General features: G+C 42.1%; 1 protein-coding gene across 1 annotated transcript in view; it reads right to left on the minus strand.

The window, feature by feature from the left end:
- Positions 1-25,681, minus strand: part of NDUFS4 (NADH:ubiquinone oxidoreductase subunit S4) — a 68,257-nt gene that overhangs the window by 28,841 nt on the left and 13,735 nt on the right. The window contains exon 2 of the mRNA XM_006139537.4: positions 3,928-4,006. Within this exon, the coding sequence (XP_006139599.1) occupies positions 3,928-4,006 (79 nt within the window). The remainder of the gene's footprint in view (positions 1-3,927; positions 4,007-25,681) is intronic.

Below are 25,681 nucleotides of genomic sequence, written 5' to 3' on the forward strand. Positions count from 1 at the left end.
CACGTGCCCGCTTAACACGTTTTTGTGATAGCACAATTTTTTGGGGGGGGAACATTTTTTGAATTACACAACCGTCCCCGGAATAACACGATTTCCCCAGCCGGCCCATTGCCGGCAGCTGCGCAGGGCTTCTCCCGCCTCCCTGCAAAGCAGTGGAGGGTTTGCCACTTGCAGCGCCGTTCCCCAGCAACCTTCCCTCGCCAGACACAGTGCGGGTCCCGGCAGACCCGTCACCGGGGCATACTCCCAACCTAATCCCCCTCTCCTCTCCTTCCCTTCCCTTCCCCAGAGCCAAATACCTCCCCTCTCTGCTGTATCCCAGTCTCCTTTCTCCCCCCAACCTTATGTCCTGGTCCCAACTGACACCACCGCTTGAAACGCAACCCCCAGCTTTTCCATTATTTTCAATGGAAAAATTGACCCCGTATAACACGTTTTCACTTTACACGATCATTTTCTGAAACATATCTTAAATGAGGAATTACTGTACACCAAATGCAAGGCATGCTTGGGGCAGTCAAGCTAACCAAGCTTACAACAGCCAGGGTGGGTAGTGCGGACACACTATATTTGCATGTTATAACACTGTCATTTGAACTGTTTTGCAATGATGCTCTAACTATTTTGTCCCATGTACATTTGCAATTACATTGTGTTATGCATTGCTTGAGGGAGATCCATTGCTGAAAGCCTTCATCAGTAACAGTACGTATAGGTAATGCAACCCTACTGGCAACCCATCAGAGTCCAAGTATGACCAGAGATTCAAGATGATTTTGTTTAGTTTTTTGTAATCTATGCAAATACATATGTTAAAGCAAGTAAAAGTGATAATCATGATGAGGTATTTGAGCATTACTAGTACTTGAAGGTTATAATGAATTAAACTACATGTGTCAAAAACATAATACAGGTTGGACCTCCTACTCCAGCACCCTCAAGTCCAGATAGATTCCGGTGAGGGATTTTGCCAGACAAGGGAGGTAATTTCTGCTTCTGCTCCCCTGTCCTGACTGCTGGCCTCCTGGCCATCCCTCCACCCCCTGCTGCCTTTGTGCACTGGGTTCCTACTGCCACATGTTGGGCTCCCGCTGCCCTGCCACCCTGGAGGGCTTTCAGGTGCTAGATCTCCATCGAGTCCTGGAACATTCTGGACCAGAGTGTGCTGGTTTAGAGTTTCAACCCGTACTGTTGCAAGAAAAGCAAACTTCATTCTGAAATATATTAGCAGGAGTGTTGTAAACAAGATACAATACATAATTCTTCTACCTTAACTGATAAGACCTCAACTGCAGTACTGTCCAGTTTTGGGCACCATTCTTTGGAAAAGATGTAGACAAATTGGAGAAAGAACAACAAACATTGTTGTGTCCAGTTCTGGGCGCCACATTTCAAGAAAGATGTGGCGAAATTGGAAAGGGTACAGAGAAGAGCGACAAGAATGATTAAAGGTTTAGAGAACATAACCTATGAAGCCAGGCTTCATGAACTGGGCTTGTTTAGTTTGGAAAAAAGAAGATTAAGGGGGGACATGATAGCGGTTTTCAAATATCTAAAAGGGTGTCACAAGGAAGAAGGAGAAAATTTGTTCCTCTTGGTTTCTGAGGACAGGACAAGGAGTAATGGGCTTAAAGTGCAGCAGGGGAGGTTTAGATTGGACATTAGGAAAAAATTCCTAACTGTCAGGGTGGTCAAATATTGGAATAAATTGCCAAGGGAGGTGGTGGAATCTCCCTCTCTGGAGATATTTAAGAACAGGTTAGATAGACATCTGTCAGGGATGGTGTAGGTGGAGCTTGGTCCTGCCTTGATGGCGGGGGGCTGGACTCGATGACCTCTTGAGGTCCCTTCCAGTCCTATTATTCTATGATTATTAAAGTTCTAGAAAACATGACCTATGAAGAAAGTTTGAAAAAAATAGGTTTGTTTAGTTTGGAGAAGAGATGACCGAAGAAGACATGAAAATAGTTTTTAAGTCCATAAAGGTACATTATAAAGAAAAGAGTGATAAATTGTTCTCCTTAGCCACAGACGTTCACTAGCTGAGAGTCACTGGAGTCTGGAGAAGTTATTATTTCTGGGTATGGATGCTTTGGGAGTGCAGAGCAAATAGATTCCCGAGGGGATCCATGGCAAGAGACAGGCATGCTAAAGGCTCAAAGAGGTATCCCAGGGAAAAAGTGCCCTCCCTTCCCCAAGAAATGTCACACTTAGAGATACCTCCCAAGGATTATATGGAGCCAAGAGAGAGCACAAATTCTGTGAGGCTATATCAGTAGTTATGATAAAATTAAAGGGAGGAAAAAAAAGTTCAAATTATTGCATAGTCTGGTTTAATGAGCTCTGATAAGGAGATGTCTACATGTGCAACAAACAGCAAACTTTTCCAGGAAAATAATGTAAATTTAACTACACACTTATGCAGAGATACACTGTGGTTTCATTATGTTTAACAGTAGTTTTAAGAAGATGTACAGAAAATTAAATATAAAAGGCCTTTAAAAGTAATTTGCCCTAAATAAGAGATTTAATCCTAATTTACAACTGAGTTAATATACAGTTTAATAAAATGAATTAATGTCAATAACCAAAATCATGTTATTTACGAATCAAACTAATCTACATTAGGGAACAGTGCTACAATAATTATATGGAATGTAATTCACAAAATAAGTATTAAATCTAGGAAAAACTGGAACACAAATTTAGCTAGCATCCAGTAACTTTTTATTGTGAAATAAAGACAAACCATTGTGCTAAAGTTTCTATACATAAAATGGCACATGTTGCACCACAAGTTACATATTAGTCCAACTGAATGACATCTGCCAAAATAAGAGAAAAAAAAATCTTAACACAAAAGTTTATAAACTATAACTATGTTTATTATTTTTGAAAATGAGAGTTGGATAAGATGATTAAAGATTATAGAGACTCCGAACAGTTATCTCTGGACATAGGCAAGGAAAGAATGATCATATTTATATTATGAAACTATAGGAAATAGAGTTTTAAAAAAAGACGTTAAAATTAATTCAAGAAGTATAACAAGTCAGTTCAAAAGCTTTAGATGTCTCATTACTGCAGTTACTATTACAAATTTTCAATTTAGAGGATAAAAAAATGCAAACATTTCCTGTTGTTTTTAAGGAGGTAAAATACTTTTTGTACACCTGAAGGTAAACACAATATGAACTATATATTATGGATTTTTTAAAAAATTAAGATTCAAAAGTGGTAAAAAAAGTCAATTAAAAAAAAAAAAACATGATTTTGCTATGACACATTCCCACCAGAAGTCCTGGAAATCTTACAAAACTTATGCTATTGTATAATGTAAGCATGAGTATTAGGTTGCATCTAAAGTAACGGACCACACATTGCAAAATTTATAAGAGAAGATTGCCAAAATTCTAATCTGCTACTGATTAGGAGAAGAATGCTATGCATTTGTTCCTAGTTGCAATTTAACCCTCATGCATATTCAAAAGCTGAGTATAGGTACAAAGTAATACTAATTTTGCATGGCTCTTCAGATTATTTCTTTAGAACTGAAGAACCCAATGAGGTTAATTTCAAGAAGCAGTGACAAATTCTGTGTGATTTCACTAAAAAGACAAAAAGTATGGATTTCTAAAATAGTGCTTCCATAACAAAAAGAGTTCCTATTGCTAAGAGAGACCACAAAATAATCAACACCAATGTAATTTTATATAGTTTAATATTTATAACCACAAATTTCTTTCACATACAGATTTATTTATACTTTAACTAATATTCCCAGTTAAAACGTATGAGGGATTTTTGTTTTGTAGTTTACATTTATATGGCTTTCCTACAAGAGCACACAATATCACACTGAATGCCTATTGTGCAGAAATAACCCTGAAGGCAGTATCATAGCAGAGTGCAGTAGAAAACCCTTACCAATTTTTCATCAACTGTGATGAGTTGCGTGTCTTGAGCTTGGTCCTGTGCCAGCCGCCATGTGGAAGTGCTCAGTGACCTGCAGTGCAAGACTTGAAGTTAAAAAATGATTCATGCAATGAGAAAATAGAGGCAGACAAATCTTACATAAACAAGTTACTTTAACAATATCCATCTTGTAAAAAAAAAAAAAAAATGGAAGTGGGAGAGATGAGGGCACAAAAATCCTTTTTCTCCCCAATTAGTTCTGTCTGCTGAGTTTTTGGCAGACTCCCACTTAGCAGTTCACAACAGGCTGCACTTTATGTCAGCCTACAGGCTCTCTGTCACAGAGAGACTGCCAGTGGCAAGGACTGTACTACTCTATATGAGTGTACAGTAGCTGGTTTGTCACGAACAGACAAAAACACAAAGCTGCTGCAAATATTCAGGAACTCTGATCTCTAAATGATGGCATCAGAGGAGAACAATCTTAATTCTATCCCAAAGGCGTAAGCTACAGTTGTACGGTTTAATAACAAGAATTTAAGCAAACAAACTCACTCCTCTTCACTGATAATTCAGATACAAATTCTGTCTTTATGACTAGGTATAGCTCACTGTTATTTTAATATATTTCTACTTCAATTGTTGATCAATTGAGTAACCTCCAAACATTTTAGTTAACCTTTTAGGCATAGTAAGTAAACCCCATAACATTAAATATGGGCAGAACTACGAAGCTAATCCAGCTCCCAACTAAGTGCTGGTTTTGCCGTTAATTTTAATTGAGAGGAGGACTGCGGCCTACAAAAAATAGTTGGTCCATTGGCAAAACAGTACAACAGCAAACGGCAGAGTAGTTTTCTCCTAACTCACTGTGCCTCACTTCTAAGTTGGGCTGCTTTAAACAAATGACACATTTAAAGTGCAAGATTATATAAGTTAAAAAAAAAAAAGGACACTAGGCTACTATAGTTTTCAACAGTCCTTCAGGGGTTACATAATTCATGAAGCTAGACAGACTTCATAATGAAAATGAACGTCATGAGATTTTTGTTTAGGAGGTGCCAAACTGACATTGTGGTGATTTATTGGCATATCTTTTAATACTATCTTACACATTTTTTGAAAACCAACCGTGCAATATGAGTACACTGAAATACAACTTTTTTGGGAACACGACAGTATATTTTGAAAAAAATATCTGAACCACTAAGCCAAAACTATGTACATTTGTTTAGTAGGCTACAATATGAAATTCAGTTTAAGACTTATGAGTTTGCATACAAGCATTTAAGAACAAATTTGAAAAGTATCTTATGATAGAGGTTGGTAATAAAAAAAAGGCAGCATGCCAGGTTTAGTTTCCGGTGGTCCACTACCATTATATTTATCTGCTCTTATGCAGGTATCAGGCGATTGCAGCTCTTGTTGGCTGTGGATTATTATTTGTGGCCCTTGGGAGCAGTACTGTGGACTGGGATGCTACTTCACACCACTCCCATTGGTCACAAATGGAAATCAATGGCCAACAAACGCTGCAATCACCTCATACCTGCAGAGGCGCAGGTAAATGTAGAGGCGGGGACCTGCCAGGGACCAACCCTGTGGACAGGACCCAGCTCACTGCCTGGAATTTGCCCACCCTGTCTTATGATGCACTGTACTTCGACGGTAGAGAGTTTAAAAGGCTATTATACATTCATCTACAGTAGTTGCAAATTTAGTAATACACCAGCTTTACTGCATTTTGCAATATCAACTAAATTAATTTCCCCATTTTACAGAAAACAGTTTAACTGATATTTTAGGTGACTGAAAAAGTATTTTTAACAATGCTAATAAATTTCTCGCTACAGTATTCATTCTTGGAAGAGTTTGAGATCACTGGGCACAGGTCAAGCCACAACTATTTTATACACAGTTATAACTAAAATTAGTAAGATCCAACTTCATTTATCCAGGAAAACAACAACATTCCAGGAGATTATGTTACTATTATTTCAAGTTCAATGCAATTCTATGTCAGCTATGTATTCCCGTAGGTGTATGTTTTTTAATGTGCATTAATGCAGTTCGTAGTTAACTATATTAAATTTGATTTGCCAAAAGCAGTTTTCCATGAATTACAAAACAAATTCTTTTATTATTTTTACTTTTTCAAGATCATGCAGCCTTTAGTACAAAGATTCTTGCATCATCCCACTTGACAAAATGAACTCAAACATTCTTCCTTGAGATGACATTTCTTCTGTGGCAGCAATGGAATAATAGAAACCAATTGTTTTAGGTAACTTCAGCATAAATGCAGGTGACAAACCTCTTCAATTAACTTAAGGTCTCTTGTCTACCAGACTAGCTATTATCCACCTCTGTTTTGTTGGCTGAAGCACTCGCTTCTGTCAACCATTCATGATAGCTTGCCCTCATAGGCATACTGGACTTGCCCTTTGTAATGTGTCTGTGCAGTGCCTAGCCAAACAACATTTAGATCTATGACCAGGGTTGTGAGACACTACTGCAGTACTGTTAATAAATTATAATCTACTGGATTTCAGGAGGGCTCAAAGAAAATTGACAGCAATGGCCTAATGAAATTTTAAATATGTTATTCTTTACCTATGAACATAACCTTTCCTGAGTTCCATCTTACATAACAACACTGTTTTCAGATAAAGCAGAAGGAAATATAGGTTGAGCTCTGAGGGGTGGGAAGAAAAATTCTTGTTCCAAACAGGAATAAGAAACTAAAGAACGAGCATGGATATCTTCACCTTCATAATAGCTCCTGCAAAATATCAATCAGCAGAACAATCCAGGAAGGTGAAATCTCCAGATTAATCAGAGCTATTTACTGCCAGAAAGTTAAGGAAGTTTCAAGTTATTTTAATTATAAGATCAGATGGATAAGACTGATCTCTTTGTCTGTGTGCCTGGAAAGGGGGAGGAGGGAGTGTCAGTATATAGTCTGGGTTTCAGCTACTGCTGCTTCCTGAGGTTTTCCGAGTGGTAGGGATGTGCAGCTTATGACATGGAAGTCAGATCCAGGTCCCTCTCAGCTGGTGAAGGACAGTGGGGAGATAATGAAACCATTATTGGAACATTTTTTTAATGATTCCCTGCAGAAAAACAAGGCATTAGTTCTGCTTAAAAGGCTGCTGACCCTTGCCCAAGAAACCAATTTGATGCTGACAACATTCCAATTGGTCTTCAAACTTCTATACCTCATTGTGGCTATGTCTAAACTATACCCCTGTCGGCAGAGGTATGTAAATAAAGCACTTCGAAAGTGCAAATGAAGCAGGGATTTAAATATCCTGCGCTTCATTTGCATAATCGCGTCATGACGCTGTTTCGAACAAGTGCCATTTCGAAACTGAAACCACAGTGTAGACATGGTTTTTCCGACAACGGGGCGCCTTTTCAAAAGATCCTGTATGCCTCAAAAAAATGAGGCATACAGGATCCTTCAAAAATATATTTAAATCCCCACTTCATTTGCACTTTTGAAGTGCTTCATTTACATCCTTCTGCAGACAGAGGGGAGTAGTTTAGACGTAGCCTGTGTGTGGTCATTTCCGATCCCACACCATTTGAGCTTCAAAGTTAATATAGTACACAGAAGGCCATGGGTTTTTTTTGTTTTTGTTATGTTTTGTTTTGTTTGAGAATCATCTTATGGTGATGATAATCATAAACCAATGGCAAGTTTTTAAGATGCAGCTGTCATTTTTAAAAATCAACTGACTATGAAATAGACATGTAAAATCCTATTTAAATAGTTAGCTGGTTAAATGTTATGTTTACAAAAAAAAAAAAACCCACCACTTAGCCCTTCCCTTCTCCCCCAAATGCACACAAGTGGTCCTGTAGCACTGTATAGACTAACAATATGTGTGGGCACAACCCACTTCTTCAGATACCAATGAAATGAGAGCAGCCCTATGCCTGCTGTGCATCTGGGCTGTGCCTGTCACGGGCAGGGGCTGCTTCAGTCCTGGCCAGTTAACTGTAATCGGTAAGTATCACCCAGTGGGTGATGCTGCCCAGTTAAACAGTTAACTATTCATATCCCTACCACCAAGTGTGGATACACCTGTGAACACTGCAGAGGTGACAGAGTAACTGAGTATCAGAAGGGTAGCCGTGTTAGTCTGAATCTGCAAAAGTGGCGAGGAGTCCTGTGGCACCTTATAGACCCGTGGTCCCCAACACTTGAATGCGCCCGCCAGGTGCTCGGGATTGCCCTGGCCCCGGGCACATGGCCCACGGGCGCTTGCGGGGGGGCGTGCTTGGCAGGGGGGAGCGCCGGCCCCGGGCGCGCGGCACTCGACGGGGGGGAGCGCCGGCCCCGGGCGCGTGGCTATGGGGGGGCCTCTGCCCCCGGGCATGCAGCTGGGGGGGCCGCCCCCTGGCGTGCACGTGTCCCCGCCCCCTGGCGCCCGGTGGGCGAACGGCCACACCCCCTGGCGCCCGACAACCTGAAAAGGTTGGGGACCACTGTTATAGACTAACCGAAGTGTTGGAGGATAAGCTTTCATGGGCAAAGACCTACTTCAAAGTGGGTTAGTCTGTAAGGTGCCACAGGACGCCTCACCGCTTTTATAGTAACTGAGATTTCTTAGTTCTGTTCCTTCTGACAGATACTAGAAGAAGAGTTTTTAACAATTACCCTTCTATTCAAATGCTCCCAACCTTTCTGACTTAACAGAACTGTACAGGAACTGGAGGACAATTCTGTGACCATAGTGCTGCTGATAGAGCACTCCTGAGGAACAAAAGAAAAATAACTTTGCAACAAACTACTACTGTATTTTCAATAGGAACAAAGATTCAGCAAGAGGAAAAAAAAAACCCACCGAGATGTTTAACTGAACCAGCTGTACCTGCTAGAAAGAGAAGTGCGTTCAAACTCAGCAGTGAAAATATTACAACTCCTTTGCTTATTTGTGTGTTCATCAACTGCTAGAAGGAATTCTATTTACTATTTGGATTAGGGATGTGAATGGTTAACTAGTAAGGCTTAACGGTTCCAGTTAAGCGGTGGGGGTTAGAGCAGCTCTCCACAGGCTGGGAGTTGCTCCAGTTCTGTGGGGCCCACCGTGGGTAGGAAGTGCTCCAGCCCAGCTGGAGCAGCTCCTGTCGGCAAAGGGCCCGGCCTCTCCCCCTTTAAATCAGTTAGCCCGTTAAACGTAATGTTGGTTAACCAACTTAATGGGATTTTACATCCCTACATGGTATGGCATATAGGAAGTTGGAAAACTACTGAAAACCCATGAGCTCCGTTTTCATTTTATTTTAATCTTTGATTTTAAAATAATTTACTTCACTGTAATTAAGCTAGAATAGATATACCTTAGTTTTAGATAAATAATAATTGAAGTGCAAATAGCATTTTGATTTTAAAACACTAGTAGAAATCTGTTATTATCTGGATCATTGGATAACCAAGACTTAAACTAAAGTTTTACTTTAAAAGGTGTATATAAAAAGGCACAGTGGATGCCAATGCCTGTTCTTTTAATTTGTATATCAGATATTCTCACGTTTATTTTGCACTGCTCAGATTTTTCCACTTTCACATTATATTGCTAATGTATGTTCATTTTATATGTATCTATCTATCTGTGTGTCTGTTTGTTCAAGAATTCCTTCTAAACCATAAGAGCTAGGACCACCAAATTTGGTAGGTAGTTTCCTCTTACCCTAACTTAAACCAAGGTCAGGGTTTGATTGTGCCTGGAAAACCAGAAGTGCCAGGAATGAGACTGTTTTCGATAACATGGAAAGGGAGGGGGGCACAGAGTGGAACGACACAAAAAGGAGCACAGAGAAGAGGGATACAATACTGAGAGTGGCCACTGGGGGCAGCTGCAGCACAAAAAGAGCGACTAGCAGGGCTGCAGATCTGCCATCCTGCCTGGCCTCCAGATGAGGTAAGGAGCCCCTCTGCCCCACAGCCAGAGCCTGCCCCCTCTGGGGAGAGCCTGCAGGACGTGGAGAGGGACTCACTGGAGGAGGAGACATCCCCCCCCACCCCCGAGCCTCACCCCTTCCCAGACAGCCTGCAGGCCACAGAGAAGTTGCTGAATGCTGGGGAACACCCCCGCTCCCCCAGAGCCCCACCCACCCCCCAAGACAACCTCCAGGAGACTGCTGGAGGGAAGCAACTGGTGGAGTCAGCCCCTAAAACCTGGTTTCCCCACACAGCCTGCAGACTGTGGGAGAGGGCTGGAGCTTGGGGCAACCCACAGAGTCTTGCCCCCACCCAGATAGCCTGCAATCTGCAGAGGGGCCACTATAGGATGGGCCCAGCCCACAGAGCACTGCCCCCCCCACAAACAGGCTGCAGGATAGGGTGGCCATTGCCCTAAGCAAGGCCCCCACAGAGCAACCGCAGGCCAGGGGACCAGCTGCAGGCTAGGGGCTGCCTCCCCCCAACAGGCTGCAGCAGGCTGGGTCCGACCTCGCAGAGCTCTAATCCCCTCCCAACAAGTGCACAGCCCTGATTCCCCCCTGCTCAGTACTGCCCTTCAGGGAGTGCAGCCTGACCCTCAGGAATAGCCACTGGCCATGGCACTGCTCTAGTGGTAGAGCCACCTGGTAAGCTCCCTCCAACTCCTTGCCCCATGCCACTACCCCCTCCTGCCCCAGGCCACCACCCAAATCCTCTGTGTTCCCTCTCCCCACTGCCTCCTGGTCACAACTCCCTCTGAGACACTGCACCCCCTCCTACATCCCTCCCTCAGGCCAGAATCCTCTTCTGCACACATACCCCCTCCTGGACCCTGCACCCCAAGCTCCTGCCCTAGATCATATCCCCCTCTTTCACGCAAACTCCCTCTCAGACCCCACAACCTCTCCTGTACTCCAGTCCTCTATCCCAAGCTCCCTTCTACACCCCACCCACCATCCCAGACCCTACAACCTCTTCATAGAAGTGCAGCCCTTGACCACTTACAAAATCTTGGAGTCATCCCTCCATTAAAAATTATTGCCCACCCGTGCTGTAGCGCAGCTACATGCTGATGCAGAAATTACTAGAGGGAAAAGGACAATTTCCTCTTTCCTGTTTCGTGGCATTGTCCAAGACATAGTCCTTATCCTCACACCAACCCATTCCACCCTTATTTGTGTGTTTATCTACCTAGTGAAGGGGCAGTTTTTGTTTCATTATTCATACAGTGCCCTATCTACATGTGCCGTGATCCATGAAAGGAGCCTCTAGATATCACTGCAGTATAAAATATTTTACACAAAATAAACAGACTGACAATTGGCCCAGTAAATTAATTTTGAAATGTGCAAACCATATAAAAAAGTTACAGGAGACAGCTGGAAAGACACCCCAAAATTGTAACAGTTCATGATACTTGTATCTTATTTATAACTGATCTAGGTAACTACATGGTTTATCTCCCCTACGTCTCTCACATTTGCAATTAATTTGTGACAGCTACCTATTTGCTTATATTAAAAAAAAATTAGGAAAAAATTGTTGCTCCTTTTATTGCATTTTAGCAGCCAGAAATATAAAGTTGCCAGCACGGAATACTTGTGAACTCTAGACCACAGCAATTTGGGAACCTTTGATATAAACCACTGGCATTATCTTTTATTTCCAGATCTTTAAAACAGATTTTAAAAACTTCTAAACTTAATTGATACAAGTGACAACATAGCCATCTGAGCCATCTGTATGGCATAACCTTTCTGCTAACTCTACGGCTGTGTCTACACTGGGCCACTTAGTCCGGAAAATCAGTCGCTTTTCCGGAATAAGCTGTGAGCTGTCTACACTGGCCCTTGAATTTCCGGAAAAGCAATGATGCATTACTGTACAAAATCAGCCGCTATTCCGGAAAAACTATTCTGCTCCCACTCGGGCATAAGTCCTTATTCTGGAACACTGTTCCGGAAAAGGGCCAGTGTAGACAGCCCGGTAGTCTTTTCGGCGATCGGGGCTTTTTTCTGGAAAAGCGCGTCTACATTGGCCACAGATGCTTTTCCGGAAAAGCAGCCTGCCAATGTAGACGCTCCTTTTCCGGAAAAACTGAAAACGGAATAGTATTCCGTTTTAAGCAGTTCCAGAAATTCATGCCAGTGTAGACACAGCCTAGTAGTTTAACTCCTCTAGAAGATCTAAGAATTCTTCCAAGAACTTCTGTTTTCACTTCAAATGATTTTAAAAGGGTAGGTATCCTACACAAGCATTGGATGGATTCTTGGCAACATAGCATAAGGAGATCAATTTTCACCACAGTTTTAAGGAGCCAGAGATTTGTGCTCAATATTCCTGCCTTATTAAGCACAAATGGGTAGGTGTCTACCATTCGCATAAGTAAGCATTGTAACCAAGTTCTCAAATGCAAATGGATGAAGCCACTGGTCACTGACACTTTGGTGCAAAATATCCAGTTTGTAGTACTACACATCTATGCAGTTTTCACAAGCATATGGTGTCTATTATTGCCGGGAAGCGTAGCTGCTTTTAACATCACAGATGAAAACTAACAGTAAAAGTGACACTAATCAAAACTTCAGGCTTCAGAGGTCAAACCTTTGGTTTTTCAAAGGACAAAAATAATGATCAACTAATTGTGCATGTTTCTTATTGCAAAAGGGCCTATTCCTTTTTTTAATTGTTCCATGTACAATTTGGCTTAGCAAAGTCATAGATACCATCCCATGACACTATTTCCTCCAATTGACATTTGCTAGGATCTATGACAGAGTCCTTCCTGTTCTTCCATTAGGACTATTGTGAAGGAGATCCAAGCCTGTGTGCTTGGAATACCCTGGGATGTGGTAAGCTTCTGGAGCCTCAACTAAGCCTAGCCACTGCTCCACAAGATCCTAAAGCACATTATCAGGACACAGACTTTTATTTTACATTCCCCTCTGACTGTTGGAACCTGCTGTACAGTTGCCTAGCTCCTCTCTCCCAAGAGTATGCCGTGGTTTGTGAAAGACAAAGTGTTTGTGTATAAGAGCGTTATGCTGTGTTATACTTACGTAAAGCAGAGGACAGTACAGATCATGCAAACAACAAATGCTAAATGCAGATGGCTGCCTCAGTTTCCTCATCACTTCAGGTCATTCTTTGAGCCTGAGACCTGAGTCCCTTGGCTCAAAGACCATTTAGACTCAGGAAATCAGCCTGTATCCCTTGTACTTCTATATGCTGAGCGGTCTCTCCCAACTGGACAGTAGAATGAACCTCAAGATGATCAGCTTCTGCCCTTTTAAAACCTTCAGCTCCCTGTCAGGTGGCCAGTGTCCCCATATCATATGACTGTTGCTGAGGAACCCCTCCCTCCATTAAATCACTTCTTCAGGGAAGGAACCAGACTTGTTCAAAATGAATAGATTTCCAGTGACTGGGTACCAGCCTTTGTGATTTTCAACCCACCATGGAAGCAAACAAATCATGGAGAAAACAAGATGCTGAACATTCAAAATGGAGTTTGTAGCCTGACAGACACACAGCATTCCTAATCTAACATGAAACACACCAGTTGTACAGGTATAGCCCCTAATCACCAAAGACTTGACATAAGTATTAATGTGATTTTTTCCCACTACTCCTGTGATATGAGAATCAGTCACATCATCACCAATCAAGTGGAAAGATACAGAATTATCATCAACAACCACACGCTCAATGCCCATTGGTGTCCGATATCTCCCTCACTATTTCCTTCCATCTTTCCCTGTCCAGTGCAGAGTGGCTTAGTTTCTGTAGACTAGCTCCGCAACAATCTACTATATCATATATCCATTCTCTGTGGGATCTGCCGCTCCTATTTGGACTATTCATTATGCCAAATACAAAGGTCTTAACTTTTTGCTCATTGTTCATTCTGCGGATATGCCCGAATAGCTGTAACTTCTATTGTATAACTTTCTGCAGTAGGTTCTCTTTTGGCTGTATCTTCCTATATAATTCCTCATTGGTGACCTTCTGCATCCATCCTATTCTCAGGATCTTTCTATAACAACTCCTCTCGAACGCCAATATCCTTCTCTTCGAATCTTTCACTATCACCCATGTCTCACATCTGTACAACATGCTGCTAAATACAGGTTTTCAAGATGCTCTGCTTCATTCCTAAGCTAATCGCTTTACTTTTCCAGATCTTATCCATCGCCTTCAAACTCACTCTTGCTTTCTCTATTCTAGTTATTTCCTTCTTACAGTCTAGATCATACATCAAGTTGCTCTCCAAATACATGAACTTCTCTACATTCTCTAGTTCAATCCCATCTACACTGATCTTCCTTCCTATTTCCTTATCTCCAAATACCATTGTCTTCATTTTATCGATATTCATAATCCATAATGCTTCTCTTCCTCATTTAGTACCTGTACCATTCTCCCTAGCTTCTCTTCATCTACCTAGATGATAATTATATCATCCTAACCTCAAGTTGTTAATTCTTATCCTGTGTACCAATATCCCATCTACCTATTCCTTGATCTTGTCGAGCACTCTCTCTAGGTGCATGATGAAGATACTCTGTGATATTGGATCTCCTTGTCTCATACCTCTACTCGTTCTAAACCAAATTCCCAACTCTCCACACGTTCTCACGGCTGCCTCTGCATTATTGTTGATATCTTTCAACAACCGTATCAGTCTGCTATCCACTCTGTACGACTCCCAACACTGCCCAAGTCACTTTCTGATCTATACTGTCAAATGCCTTCTGAAAATCAATGAAGCAGTTGTAGATGTTCTTGTTCTTTTGCTGAGCTTTCTCCACTATTAATCTTAGTGCCAACATCTGCTGTATGCTACTGCTATCTTTCCTGAATACTGCTTGCTCATCTGCTAGATGTTCTTCTATCTGCAATCTCAATTTCTCTGTCAGTATCATCATCAGCACCTTGCCTAGACGACTCGTTAAGGCAATCATTCAGTAGTTCTGGCACTCCACCGTGCTTCCTTTCTTGTGTATTGTCACAAGCACACCTTGTCCATTCCTTATGTGCCTTCCCTTATTAATGTTTGAGTAAGTTTTACACACAAATACAAAACATTATTTGACATGCATAGTAAGATCCACTGCCTATATTTTATTTATTACATTTCATAATATAGGTCCTCAACTAGATTACGGCTATTTAAGTCCTCGCTTATTTTGATTTGCTTCAACTCATCTTAACTCCTAGTCAGCTCTTCTTATTGAAAAGTGTGCAGCCTCTAAATCCTGTTGGATGCTTTTTTGGTTTAACTTTTAAATGCTGATTCGGATTGTAATATGTAGTTTAATATTTAATTTTACATCATTTTTGGACACTGTCTTATCACATGATGAAGGTCCAGACTCTCCATCTCACCTGAGTAGGAAGTGAGATTGCCCATTAGGGAGTCACTGGAAATTCCCTAATCCTGATCAAGCAGTAGCTATAGTTTACAACACTGGTGTAAGGTCCCCCAGCAGCCTTATACTTGTAGATAATTCATAGCAATTTTCCTTATTCCTAACATTACCACTCTCCCTCTTTACATCAGGGAAGCAGGAGTCAGCTTTGCTGATACCAGCACCACCACAGAGTTCTGCTATAAAGGAGAACCCTCTGCTGACCAGTCATGGCTAGTTTAAATCCACTTTGTAATCTGTTTATGTCTGTGTAATCTGTGTTTTATAATTTTGTGTCATGCGGTGCATGAATAACTCTTGGTTTTAGAAGAGAAGTCCCCCATTTAAAAGTAGCTACATTCTTAGGCAATGCTAGCACACCGTAATTTCAACTCTGCCTGCAAAATGACATTAAATGATAAACACAGAAAACTCTGTTTGTGATAGATGAAAGGAAAGTTGTGCTGGTCTAACCTAAACTATGGAAACTGTTACCTTAAAACTGAAAAAAATCCAAACTATAAAATGAAAACATTACAAAAAATATAGCATGTATAAGCACTTATGCTGAAAGCTGATGTATAATGTAAATATATATCCCAGTTTACATTGACTAACTGAATTTGCTTTTCTGCTAAAGATGACTGCATTTTAGGTTTACAGGTGTTGCTCATCTGGAGTGTACCTAAAAGATTAACATTGTTTGACCTTTGGCTACTGACTATGAAGTATCATCTTTCAAAGTGAACTAGTGTAGAAGATCACCTGTCTTTGGAAAGTGAACTCATGACATTGTGAGTACTAAATACTTATTAAAAAGGAAATAAGCACTTTTGTCAGTGTAACTTAGCACAGTAAGAATGAAACAATCTGCAACCAACTCTAAATGATTAAAGTAGCTGTCACAGAACTTGTGATGTAAAAAAAGACAAGACTGTGGATATTAATTTATTTAGTAATCAAACCATTTATATGTTCCGGGGATGTCAGGTCACTGAGTTGTTTTGCACTTTTGCAATCTGTTGTAGTATAACTCCTGGTCAACAATTTGGTGTTTAACTGGGGAAGAGAATCATGCAATAGTCTCTAAACCAGAAGACAGAGTCTGGAAATTTACCTCTGGGATCAGTCCTAAATTGGCAGATTCTCAATGCAACACTGGAAACTTGGATGTTAAAGGGGAAACAATCCTAGTGTTTACTAATATTTAATTAACATGCAGTGTCTTCTTAACTATCAACTGAGTCGGGGAATTATTTTTGTAAAGCACTGAGAAAGAGGAAGAAAGTAAAGAGGGTTTCAATTAAAAACATAGGTGATCTAATTTTGTTATGTCTGTTTTCTGAATGTCAAACTCTCCCCTCCCCCCATATACATTCAGGTCACATCAATAGTAACTGTAAATAAAAACTACTCTCTTTATAGTATAAAGAGCAAAAATCCAACTACAAGGGATTAATGCCAACTACAAGGAATGAAAAACTCAAATTCCACAACTAAAGCCCTGCAACTCTGCAGATATCTGCACCCATGGATATCTATGGACCGTTTTTGTAAATCGCAGATTGGATGCAGATACAAATTTTTGTGTCTAAGCAGGTTTTGTCCATAACCCACCATTGTGGTAGGAAAGTCTGTGTTCTTTTTCAGGTATAAAATGTGTCCTGAATTGTATAAATAAAAAGCAATGAAAAAACACCACTAAAAACTTTACACAAATTTTAGGTTATATTACATTACTGCATGTGTAACCTTTCCTCTTGACATTGCCTCCTTTTTTATTTCATTGAGCATTTATAGTAGAATGTACTATATTGATAAGTCTGGCTATAAACACAAGATAGTGAAGGGTATTAAACCTAGCTTCTAAATATATGCACCTAACTCTCGCCTTCCCTATCCCCAGAATATTCCCATTTAAGAACCAAACAGCTATGTGGGAAATAATTTTTAAAATGTCGAATAACTACTTTATTTCACATTTTTAGTCTGCAAGTGAAGCCAACTGATCTGTTTGGCTAGCAAGCCACAATTGCCAAGGCATCTATGACCACAGAAAGCAGCTATTTCACATACCACCAATGCATTTTTATTTTAAGTATTTCTTAAAAATAAATAAAAAAGAAATGCACTACAATCTGGAAGTAGCAATTAAATGAAACCATTTCACAGACTTGTCTGCAATCAAAGTTCACTCTAGATATGACACTGGGAATACCTAGATAATGGATGCCTCAAAACACTGTCCTGTGTCATTATTGTTCCATCACCTTTGCCCTGCTTCTTTCCCCTACTCTTTTGGTTTTCTTGCCAATCTATATCTTTTGTCCTGTACCTCAGCCTTTTTTCTCCGTCACTATTCAACCATAACTAACTATTTTGATGCTTACTCATCCCACTTGATTTAAAGCCTTATTATGATGTGTCTGTAGATTTGTTTCCAGCTCTAATATGTTCAGCTGTGACAAACCTGCATTTCACAATGCGTAGAACTACCCCCATGACACTTCAGTATGCTTCATTTAGTGTTGCATCTAGACAACATGCACAATGGTGCAGTCCCACATCCAGGAATCAACATTAATTGAATACCCAATAATAGTCTCTTTGTGTTCTAAATATCATTAGAATCTCTAAGCCAAAAATTGGCCAGACTACAGAAGTCAATAGTTCCAGTTGGTCTTCTGGTGGAACATTCGGATGTGCAGCATAGTTGCTTTTGATCTTTAACCTCATTACACTCCAGCAATAAGATTTAAAACCTGTCATTAGAGACAACATAAAATATAAAATGTATTACATCTTTCTTTAGGAAGAGTCTAATCACAATACTCTTTTGTTGTGGGCAACACTGTGAAATAATTAACTTCTGTCATGCACATACGCCTTTGGCTTGAAACAAATGACCAATTGCAATTCAAGTTCTCTTGATGCAGTCTCAATCAGTTTTACAGAGTGTTACATCAAACTTTCTGGGATACATTTGCAAATAGTCATGTAAAACTAGTTTAGAACACAAGCCCACTGGAAAACGCTATACAGTAAAACCTGCGCTATCCAGCACTTAACTATCTGGAAAACTTTAGAAACCAGCAAGTTTCCTACGGCAGTGTTGCCCAAATAGTGCAAGGGGTTCAGCAAAAAATTTACACTCCCCACGCCCCTTGAATAGCTCGTAGGCAGCTCCCATTGGAGCTTTGCTAGCGGGGCCAGGCTGCTGGTGGCACACGGCTCTGACTGCCCCACCACCACTCAGCCGACTCCCCACCCCTCGGGATGGCACCTGTCCCACGGGACCTCTGGTGCTGCACAGCCTGCTCCTCCTCCACGTGTGCACGGGTGGCCGGATCCAAGGCACCGAGAAGCCCTCTCATACCCTGGCGTTTTTAAACTGCCGCTTTCATGGAACACGGCTCGGGGTCTGCTGCTTTTCCCCAGGGTGCACTCGGCCTTTGCTGCCCCCCCTACCTGGGGTGCTGCGGCCCCCCCACACACTGCTGCTCTCTCCCGCCCACGACCCTCCCCAGCCTGCTGCGGAAGTGGCAGAGTTTCGTCTGGTGGGGAAGGTCGGGGTTTCTACAACCCCACGCCCTGCCAGTGGGAAGCCTGACCTGGTGCTGCAGCTGTGCTGGGTTTCCCGCTGAATGGGGAGGAGGGAAGAGACTGAGCTCTCTCACCCTTCCGTTCCCCCCTTGCCCCGAGAAACAAGAGCGTGCTGTGCCTGGAGGCTTTCCCTGCTGCAGCAGGGAGCCAAGCCAGGTAAGCATCCCCCCTCATGCAGACCCCGCACTCAAATCCCCCTCACTCACTCCCCTCCCCCCGCCAAGACCCCTCATTCCCAGCATGCTCTGACACCCTGCCCCAAGACCCTTCCTGTACCCTCCCCTCTTGCCAGACACCCTGCCCCCAGTCCCTTCTTGCCCTCTCCCTCCTGGTCTGACATCCTACCCCAAGCTGGGCTGGGCAGCTGGGACCCTCAGGTAACCGGAATTTTTAGATAACCGGAACACGCTAATCCCCAAGCGTGCCGGATAACATAGGTTTTACTATATAACAAATATCTGCTCTCTTGGGACAATAATACTTTAGACAGATGAGAGATACATTGTTGTATGTAATTAACACGAGATGATATACCCAGTGTTGCTTAACTTAATTTTTGTTTTCTTCATTTAATCGTGGGGCTGGGGATGAGGGATTCAGTATAGGTTTCCCTAGCCCTCTCTCACCACAGCAGGTTGGGCCAGATGATAAGTACCTCTCCATGGCCACTGAAGCTCCAGAAGGCACAGCCAAAGGAGTGGTGCCCCCAGCTGGGGTTGGTCCAGGTTCATGTGCCCTCTGTGTTCCACAGCCAGATTGAGGAAGGGAGCAAACTGTGCACTTTCCCCTTGCTCCATGAGAAAGGGTAACAGTCATCAATGTTCCAAATGAATCCGGAGGGGAGGAGGAGGGAGGAGAAGGGGACTTTAACATCCTTAGTGTGAAAATAGTTTAAAGAGCAGTTATTTGGCTAATTGTGTATTCGATACAATTTGTACCAACTACACAATTAGTCGATAAGGGGGCCGCTCTGCAGAGCCACTGCAGGGGTAGCTCCCAGAGCCGGGACTGAGACGACTTGTGATGGCTCTGATTTTAAATGTAGTAAGAGCTGGGCGGCTCTCGCTACATTTAAGATACAGGGGTGCAGTGGTCCCAAAATGGCACAAGCAGGGACTGCTCGGTCCCAGCTCAGGCTGGGTCTAGCAGACCCTGTTCATGGTGGCCCAGGCTGGCCACGGGCAGGAGCTGCTTGGCGGCAGCAGTCCCATCCGCAGGGAGGCCGAGCTCTCCACTCGGACCCCCATGGTCAGAGGCTGCTCCTGGAGCAGCCTCCCCTATCCTCCCTCCTCCCCCGCTACCTCTGACAGAGGCAGTGGGGGCGGGAGGGGAAGAGGCAACACTATGGAGAGAGGATGTGTGTGTGGGGGAAGTGAGTAGTTGAGTACTCCACTCAACTACGCAATAAGCTTATACTTATCGGATAGTTGAATGGTCAACTACTCGCTTACATCCCTATTTCACAGCACTTTTTTCCTCTCCAGACTTCATATATCTTAATTTTCCCTTCTCATTTTCTATTTACAGTTTATGTCTTTACTTGCTCTTCTGCTTAATCTAGAATACTATGAAAGACATTTAAAAAATATCCTAAAATAGTTTGGTTATTGTCTATATTTTCTTATGGTCCCCTGTAAGCTACATTATTGCCTTCCTCCATCCAATTTTACTTTTCTTTATATTTTCTTTTCCCTCTGTTGTGTTCTCTCTCTAGACTCTTGCCTTTTATTAACTCTTTAAAAGGAATACCTGCAAGTGCTGACTAGTTTCCAAAGTGGAATAAATACCTAAGGCAAAACTAGTGCTCCGGAATAAATAATAGTGCTCAGGATGCAAATCTTTTACTATAAATTCCAATTATAAACACAGACAACAATACTGAGATTATGATCTGTGACTTCTCATTTTGAACACAATCATCATCTACAATCAGACAAAACATCACTATTGTGAAACTGCATTTCAAACAATTTACAGACAGCATTTCTTGAATGCATCAAAGCAGTATCAGAGTACTGCAGTAAAAAATATCACTAAATTGATGTTTGTTTGTTTTTTTTACAGGATTACAAAAAATTTAAATCACTCATTTTTCTTAGATTTAAGTCTTCAAACATCTAAAATGGATATCTTCTTTTATTACTACACTCTCGTACAGCCTCTCAATTATTCTGTTTTAATATCTCCCAAAGAATTTTTCTGTGCATGAAATATCAATACAGACTACAGTAATTACAGTAAATACGGACTACTGTAATTACTCATTTAACATGTGCCCACTTAACACATTTTCGCAATAGCATGATTTTTTTTTTAAGGGAACTTTTTCGAATAACACGACCGTCCCCGAAATAACACGAAGATAATCAAGTGGCGGACTACTTCGTGCGGTAGTATAACTTGATGAAAACAGTGGTAATACGCATGAGTGGATGAACACACGTGGTCACAGTGCTCCTCCGCTCACTCACATGTTTATCTTCGTGTTTTATCTCATATGACTCGCGTTGCTAGATATCTAATGTTGACAAAAAATTGACTTTGCCGCCACCACCACCTGAAATGCAACCCCCACATTTTCCATTATTTTTAATGGGAAAATTGACCTTGCATAGCACGTTTTCGCTTAGCACAAACATTTTCAGAAACACATCTATAGTGTTAAATGAGGAATTACTGTATTTTCATGTCAATTAAAGCCTATTATTTATTTACATCCTGTTGCGTATATTAATACAATTACATCTTTAACATTTTGTGGAATGTTTTTACTTTGTTAGATTGCTATTAAGATGGCAAGTAGGAAAATATGAGTGTGCAAATTTCATAAAAGATAGGCCTTCAAATATTTATATAAAAGAAACTCTAAATTTAGAGTCTTTTTTTACAATAGTAAATTAAAGTTCAGTATGAAAATAAACTTCTACTACTAATCCATTTTTATAAACAGCTGCAAGAAATGATTGTCCACGCAAATACTGTGGCTGCCTACAGACTGTCTAGCACAGTCAAAAGTTAATTTACTTTCTCTACATCAGTCGCAGGTCAAGGGAAGATTCTGACAGCAATAAGATTACAGCAGCTAGAGGGTGCCTTGTTAACAAAATGATATCTAAATATACCATACTGGCTTGCAAGGAACAATGTCACCTTGAAATTAACTAAAGATTTGTATAAATTTATATAAGAAGAGAGGTCTTAGGTCCCTCTGATATAAAACTTTTATTCAGAAAGTGAAATTTTTTTATCCTATCTCCCGCTAAGTTGACCAGAGGACCTTTTTTATTTAATTGCAGAAGACTACGTATGACACTACTGGGCAATTTGGAGATGCATGTTTGTGAAACACTTAGAGGTAAGTTCTTACAAAAAGACAAATGAACCTCTTTAGCGAAACAAAATATTTAGCAACATGAACTAAAACTTTAAATATTGAAATCTCTCACATTTTTGTCACAAGACTCATGAAATCACCACAGGACTCAACCAAATATACTAAGACTGCTAAATAAAAGAATGCAGAAGTAAAGGCACCACACAGACTTCACTGGGGTTTAAACTAGGGATGTTAAGTATTCAATTAGCTAATCAAAATTTAACGGGATTTCTATTGACTATTCGATTAGCTATGAACGTACAAGGGGCCCAGGGGGTTCCACGTAGCGCTTCAATCTTTGAAATGCACAAAAGCCCATGCTGGGGCTCTTGTACATTTCAAAGCAAAAGTGCCAGTTGGAGCTTGGGGCCAGCTCCAGAGCCAGTCTCCCGCTGGCCCCATGCACCGCTTCTGCTTTGAAATGTACAAGAGCCCCAGGAGGGACTCATCTACATTTCAAAGTTGGAACACCACCACTGCACCCCTATCCCCTCCCACGGAGCTGGGGGGGAACCGGCTTTTAAGCTGCCCCCCTCCCCAGCACCACTTCTTCTTTCCTCCTTGCTGCCTCTTTCTGATAGAGGCAGTAAGGGGGAGAAGCAACTAGTCGACTAGTGTGTCGACTATCCAATAAGCTTTTACTTATCGGATAGTCGATTAGTCGCTTACATCCCTAGTTTAAACTTCCCTATAAAAGTATGCATGGCTTCTCAGGATTACAGTAAACATAGTTTTTCATTCCCACAACCTAGTTAATAATAGGAAAAGAATGATTTCTCCCCTCCCCACCACTGTTCCAAGAACAGTCACCCTAGAAGGCTTTGTCTAAACTTAAAAGCACAGCTGCAGCAGTGCTTTAAACTGAAAGTGTGGCCATGATGAGCAGTGGGAGAGAGCTCCTAGCACTCTATGTAAACCACCTCCACAAGACGAATAGCTAACAGCACTGTAGCCTGGTTCACACAGCACAAGTTTAGAACAACATGGAAGTAAAACCATACTAAATGCCTCATCTGTCGTGCAAATTTATGTATACAGTAACAGTATGACAAATCATTTTCAAACAATTTAGGACATAGCCAAAAATGTATATTTTGAAAACTTTAACCCTTGTCCTTCTCCCATATCTACTTAACACATGGAGGCGACGATCATAAGCTAAATTCCCTCTAAGGTATGTGATTGTATGGGCGCACGCAGACAATTGTAATCCCTCCCATCTCCTAAGCAGAGCTGCGCAGCAGTGTGCTGGTGGAAGCAAGTTAGCGGCAGCTGGTATTGGGCTTGGTGGGAGAGTGGAGGCTCAGTCAGGCAGCTCTCTGCTATCCCTGACTCCTGAGGGCTGGAGTTCGGGTTAAGGCCACATAGTAGCTGCCCAGCTGCTCCCAAGGTGGATTGCATGGTGGGCAGCTGTCGAAGCAGGAGCCGGGCTGCAGTGCAACTGCTCCTATGATTGGGACCAACGTTTGGCTGTCCCAGTGAGGACAGATGTACTCCAGCCCCAGTCCCAGAACAAGCCACACTGCAGCTCCGGCTCCAGCTCTGGAAGGAGCCAGGCAGCCACCACTTGGTCCTGGCCCCAGCTCCAACCCTTCCCCATCCCCAGTATGGGATGGGGAAAAGCTGCCTGCTGGTGACCATACGCTTCCCCTGGCAATGCATGTAGTTTATGAAAGGAACTCAGTTGTTCCTTATACCCTTTACTTCTTTGTGCAGGCACACCTTGGCACTCTAAATTTAGATCCCTCCCACCCTTTTTTATTTTAAAATTGTGACTCATGAGAAAAACTGAAAGCAAGAAAGCAATCAACCTAAGTATTAACATTCAGCAGCCCCTGACCCCACCCATATTATGGGAGCCCTTTTGACATCATAGCTTACTTCTGACTAAGGATATAAGCGATTAGTCAACTTCCTGATAAGCATAGGCTTATTAGGTAGTCGAGTCACTATTCAACTAGTTGCTTCCCCCATTCCCCTATGCCCCCTGCCTTTCAGTTTAAAAGGTGGTTCCCCCAGCACCATCTCCGTGGCGGGGGAGACAGAGGCGCAGTGGAAAAGGCATGAGCAGGGACTGAAGCAGTCTCACTCACCCTGGGTTCTGTGCTGCGCTTCTGCCTTTTAAATGCAATAAGGGCTGAAGGTGGCTCTTACTGCATTTAAAAGGCAGAAGTGCAGCCAGTATAGAGTGCTCTGACCCACCCCTTATCAACTAATCAAGTCAATTAGCTGATTAATCAAAATTTAACATCCCTACTTCTGACCCAAAGTAAGGTCCAGAGTGTAACTCTTAGAGAAACAATCTTGTTTTCCTCCTATTTGCTGGGCAGCACACTACCTTGATCCTTCTTCTGGCGGGATTGTATAGTTACAATCACAACCATTGAGTTTTACAGATATTAACAGACAGTCTCTGATACACAATGCAACCAAGGGTATCAACCTGGTTCACAGATAGCTCCACTGACTTGAGTATGACTATTCCTGGGAAAGAACAGTACTCCATGTGAGTACCCAGTAAGGGAGGGAGGGAAGAGTTTACCCCATCCCAACTGACATCAGTGAGATATTTACCCTTGACTTTAATGGGAGCAGGTTAAAGCACACAATGAAAGCGACGAGTAAAAACGAAGAACCTTGGATCCCAGAATTGCACTGAGACTTTCTAAAGTATCTCACTCACACTCTATTCCTCCAAATTTAAATAATCGCCGCTTCATTTAAATTTAAATGGCTGCCGCGCTGAGCCGATCAAATATTTGTCGGCTCAGCGCAGTAGTCTGGATGCTCCGTGGTCGACAGCAAAGGCATTTGTCGACTTCCTAGGTATGGGATGAGGCATACCTGGGAGGTCGACAAATGCCTTTGATGTCTACTGCGGATCGTCCAGAATACCATGCTGAGCTGACAAACAGCTGTTCGGCTCAGCGCAGAAGCCATTTAAATTTAAATGAAGCGACGACTATTTAAATCGCCGCTTCATTTTCCTATGCCGAGTAGTCTAATCTACATGCCTCTGTCGTCAGAGGCATGTAGTCTAGACGTACCCTAGGTGTCCAGTTTTGAACCAGACAGTCCGGTATTTGAGCTTTCTGTCCGGGAAACAAATTGAGAAAACATCCAGACATATAAATGTCCGGGATTTTCTAATTACGTACGTTTTATTGTCATCATGAGTATCAGTATGTAGCTGCGTACTGTTTGGCTGGTAGACACGCTCATGCTGCGTGAGTGTGTCTACCATCCAGGCAGTACGCAACTACGCAGTGGGGGGCTGGGGCTGAATTTCCGGGACAGGATTTGTCCATGCACGAGATGGGCAGCGCCCCGGGATCTGTGTGCACCTGGGCCAACCCCGCAACCCACCAGCCATCCCCCCCCCCCCCACACACACCTCCCCGGCAAGCCCCGCTTCCCCCAACCTTC

The sequence above is a fragment of the Pelodiscus sinensis genome, chromosome 6 (assembly GCF_052426305.1).
Source record: "Pelodiscus sinensis isolate ZL-2025 chromosome 6, ASM5242630v1, whole genome shotgun sequence".
Taxonomy (NCBI): domain Eukaryota; kingdom Metazoa; phylum Chordata; order Testudines; family Trionychidae; genus Pelodiscus; species Pelodiscus sinensis.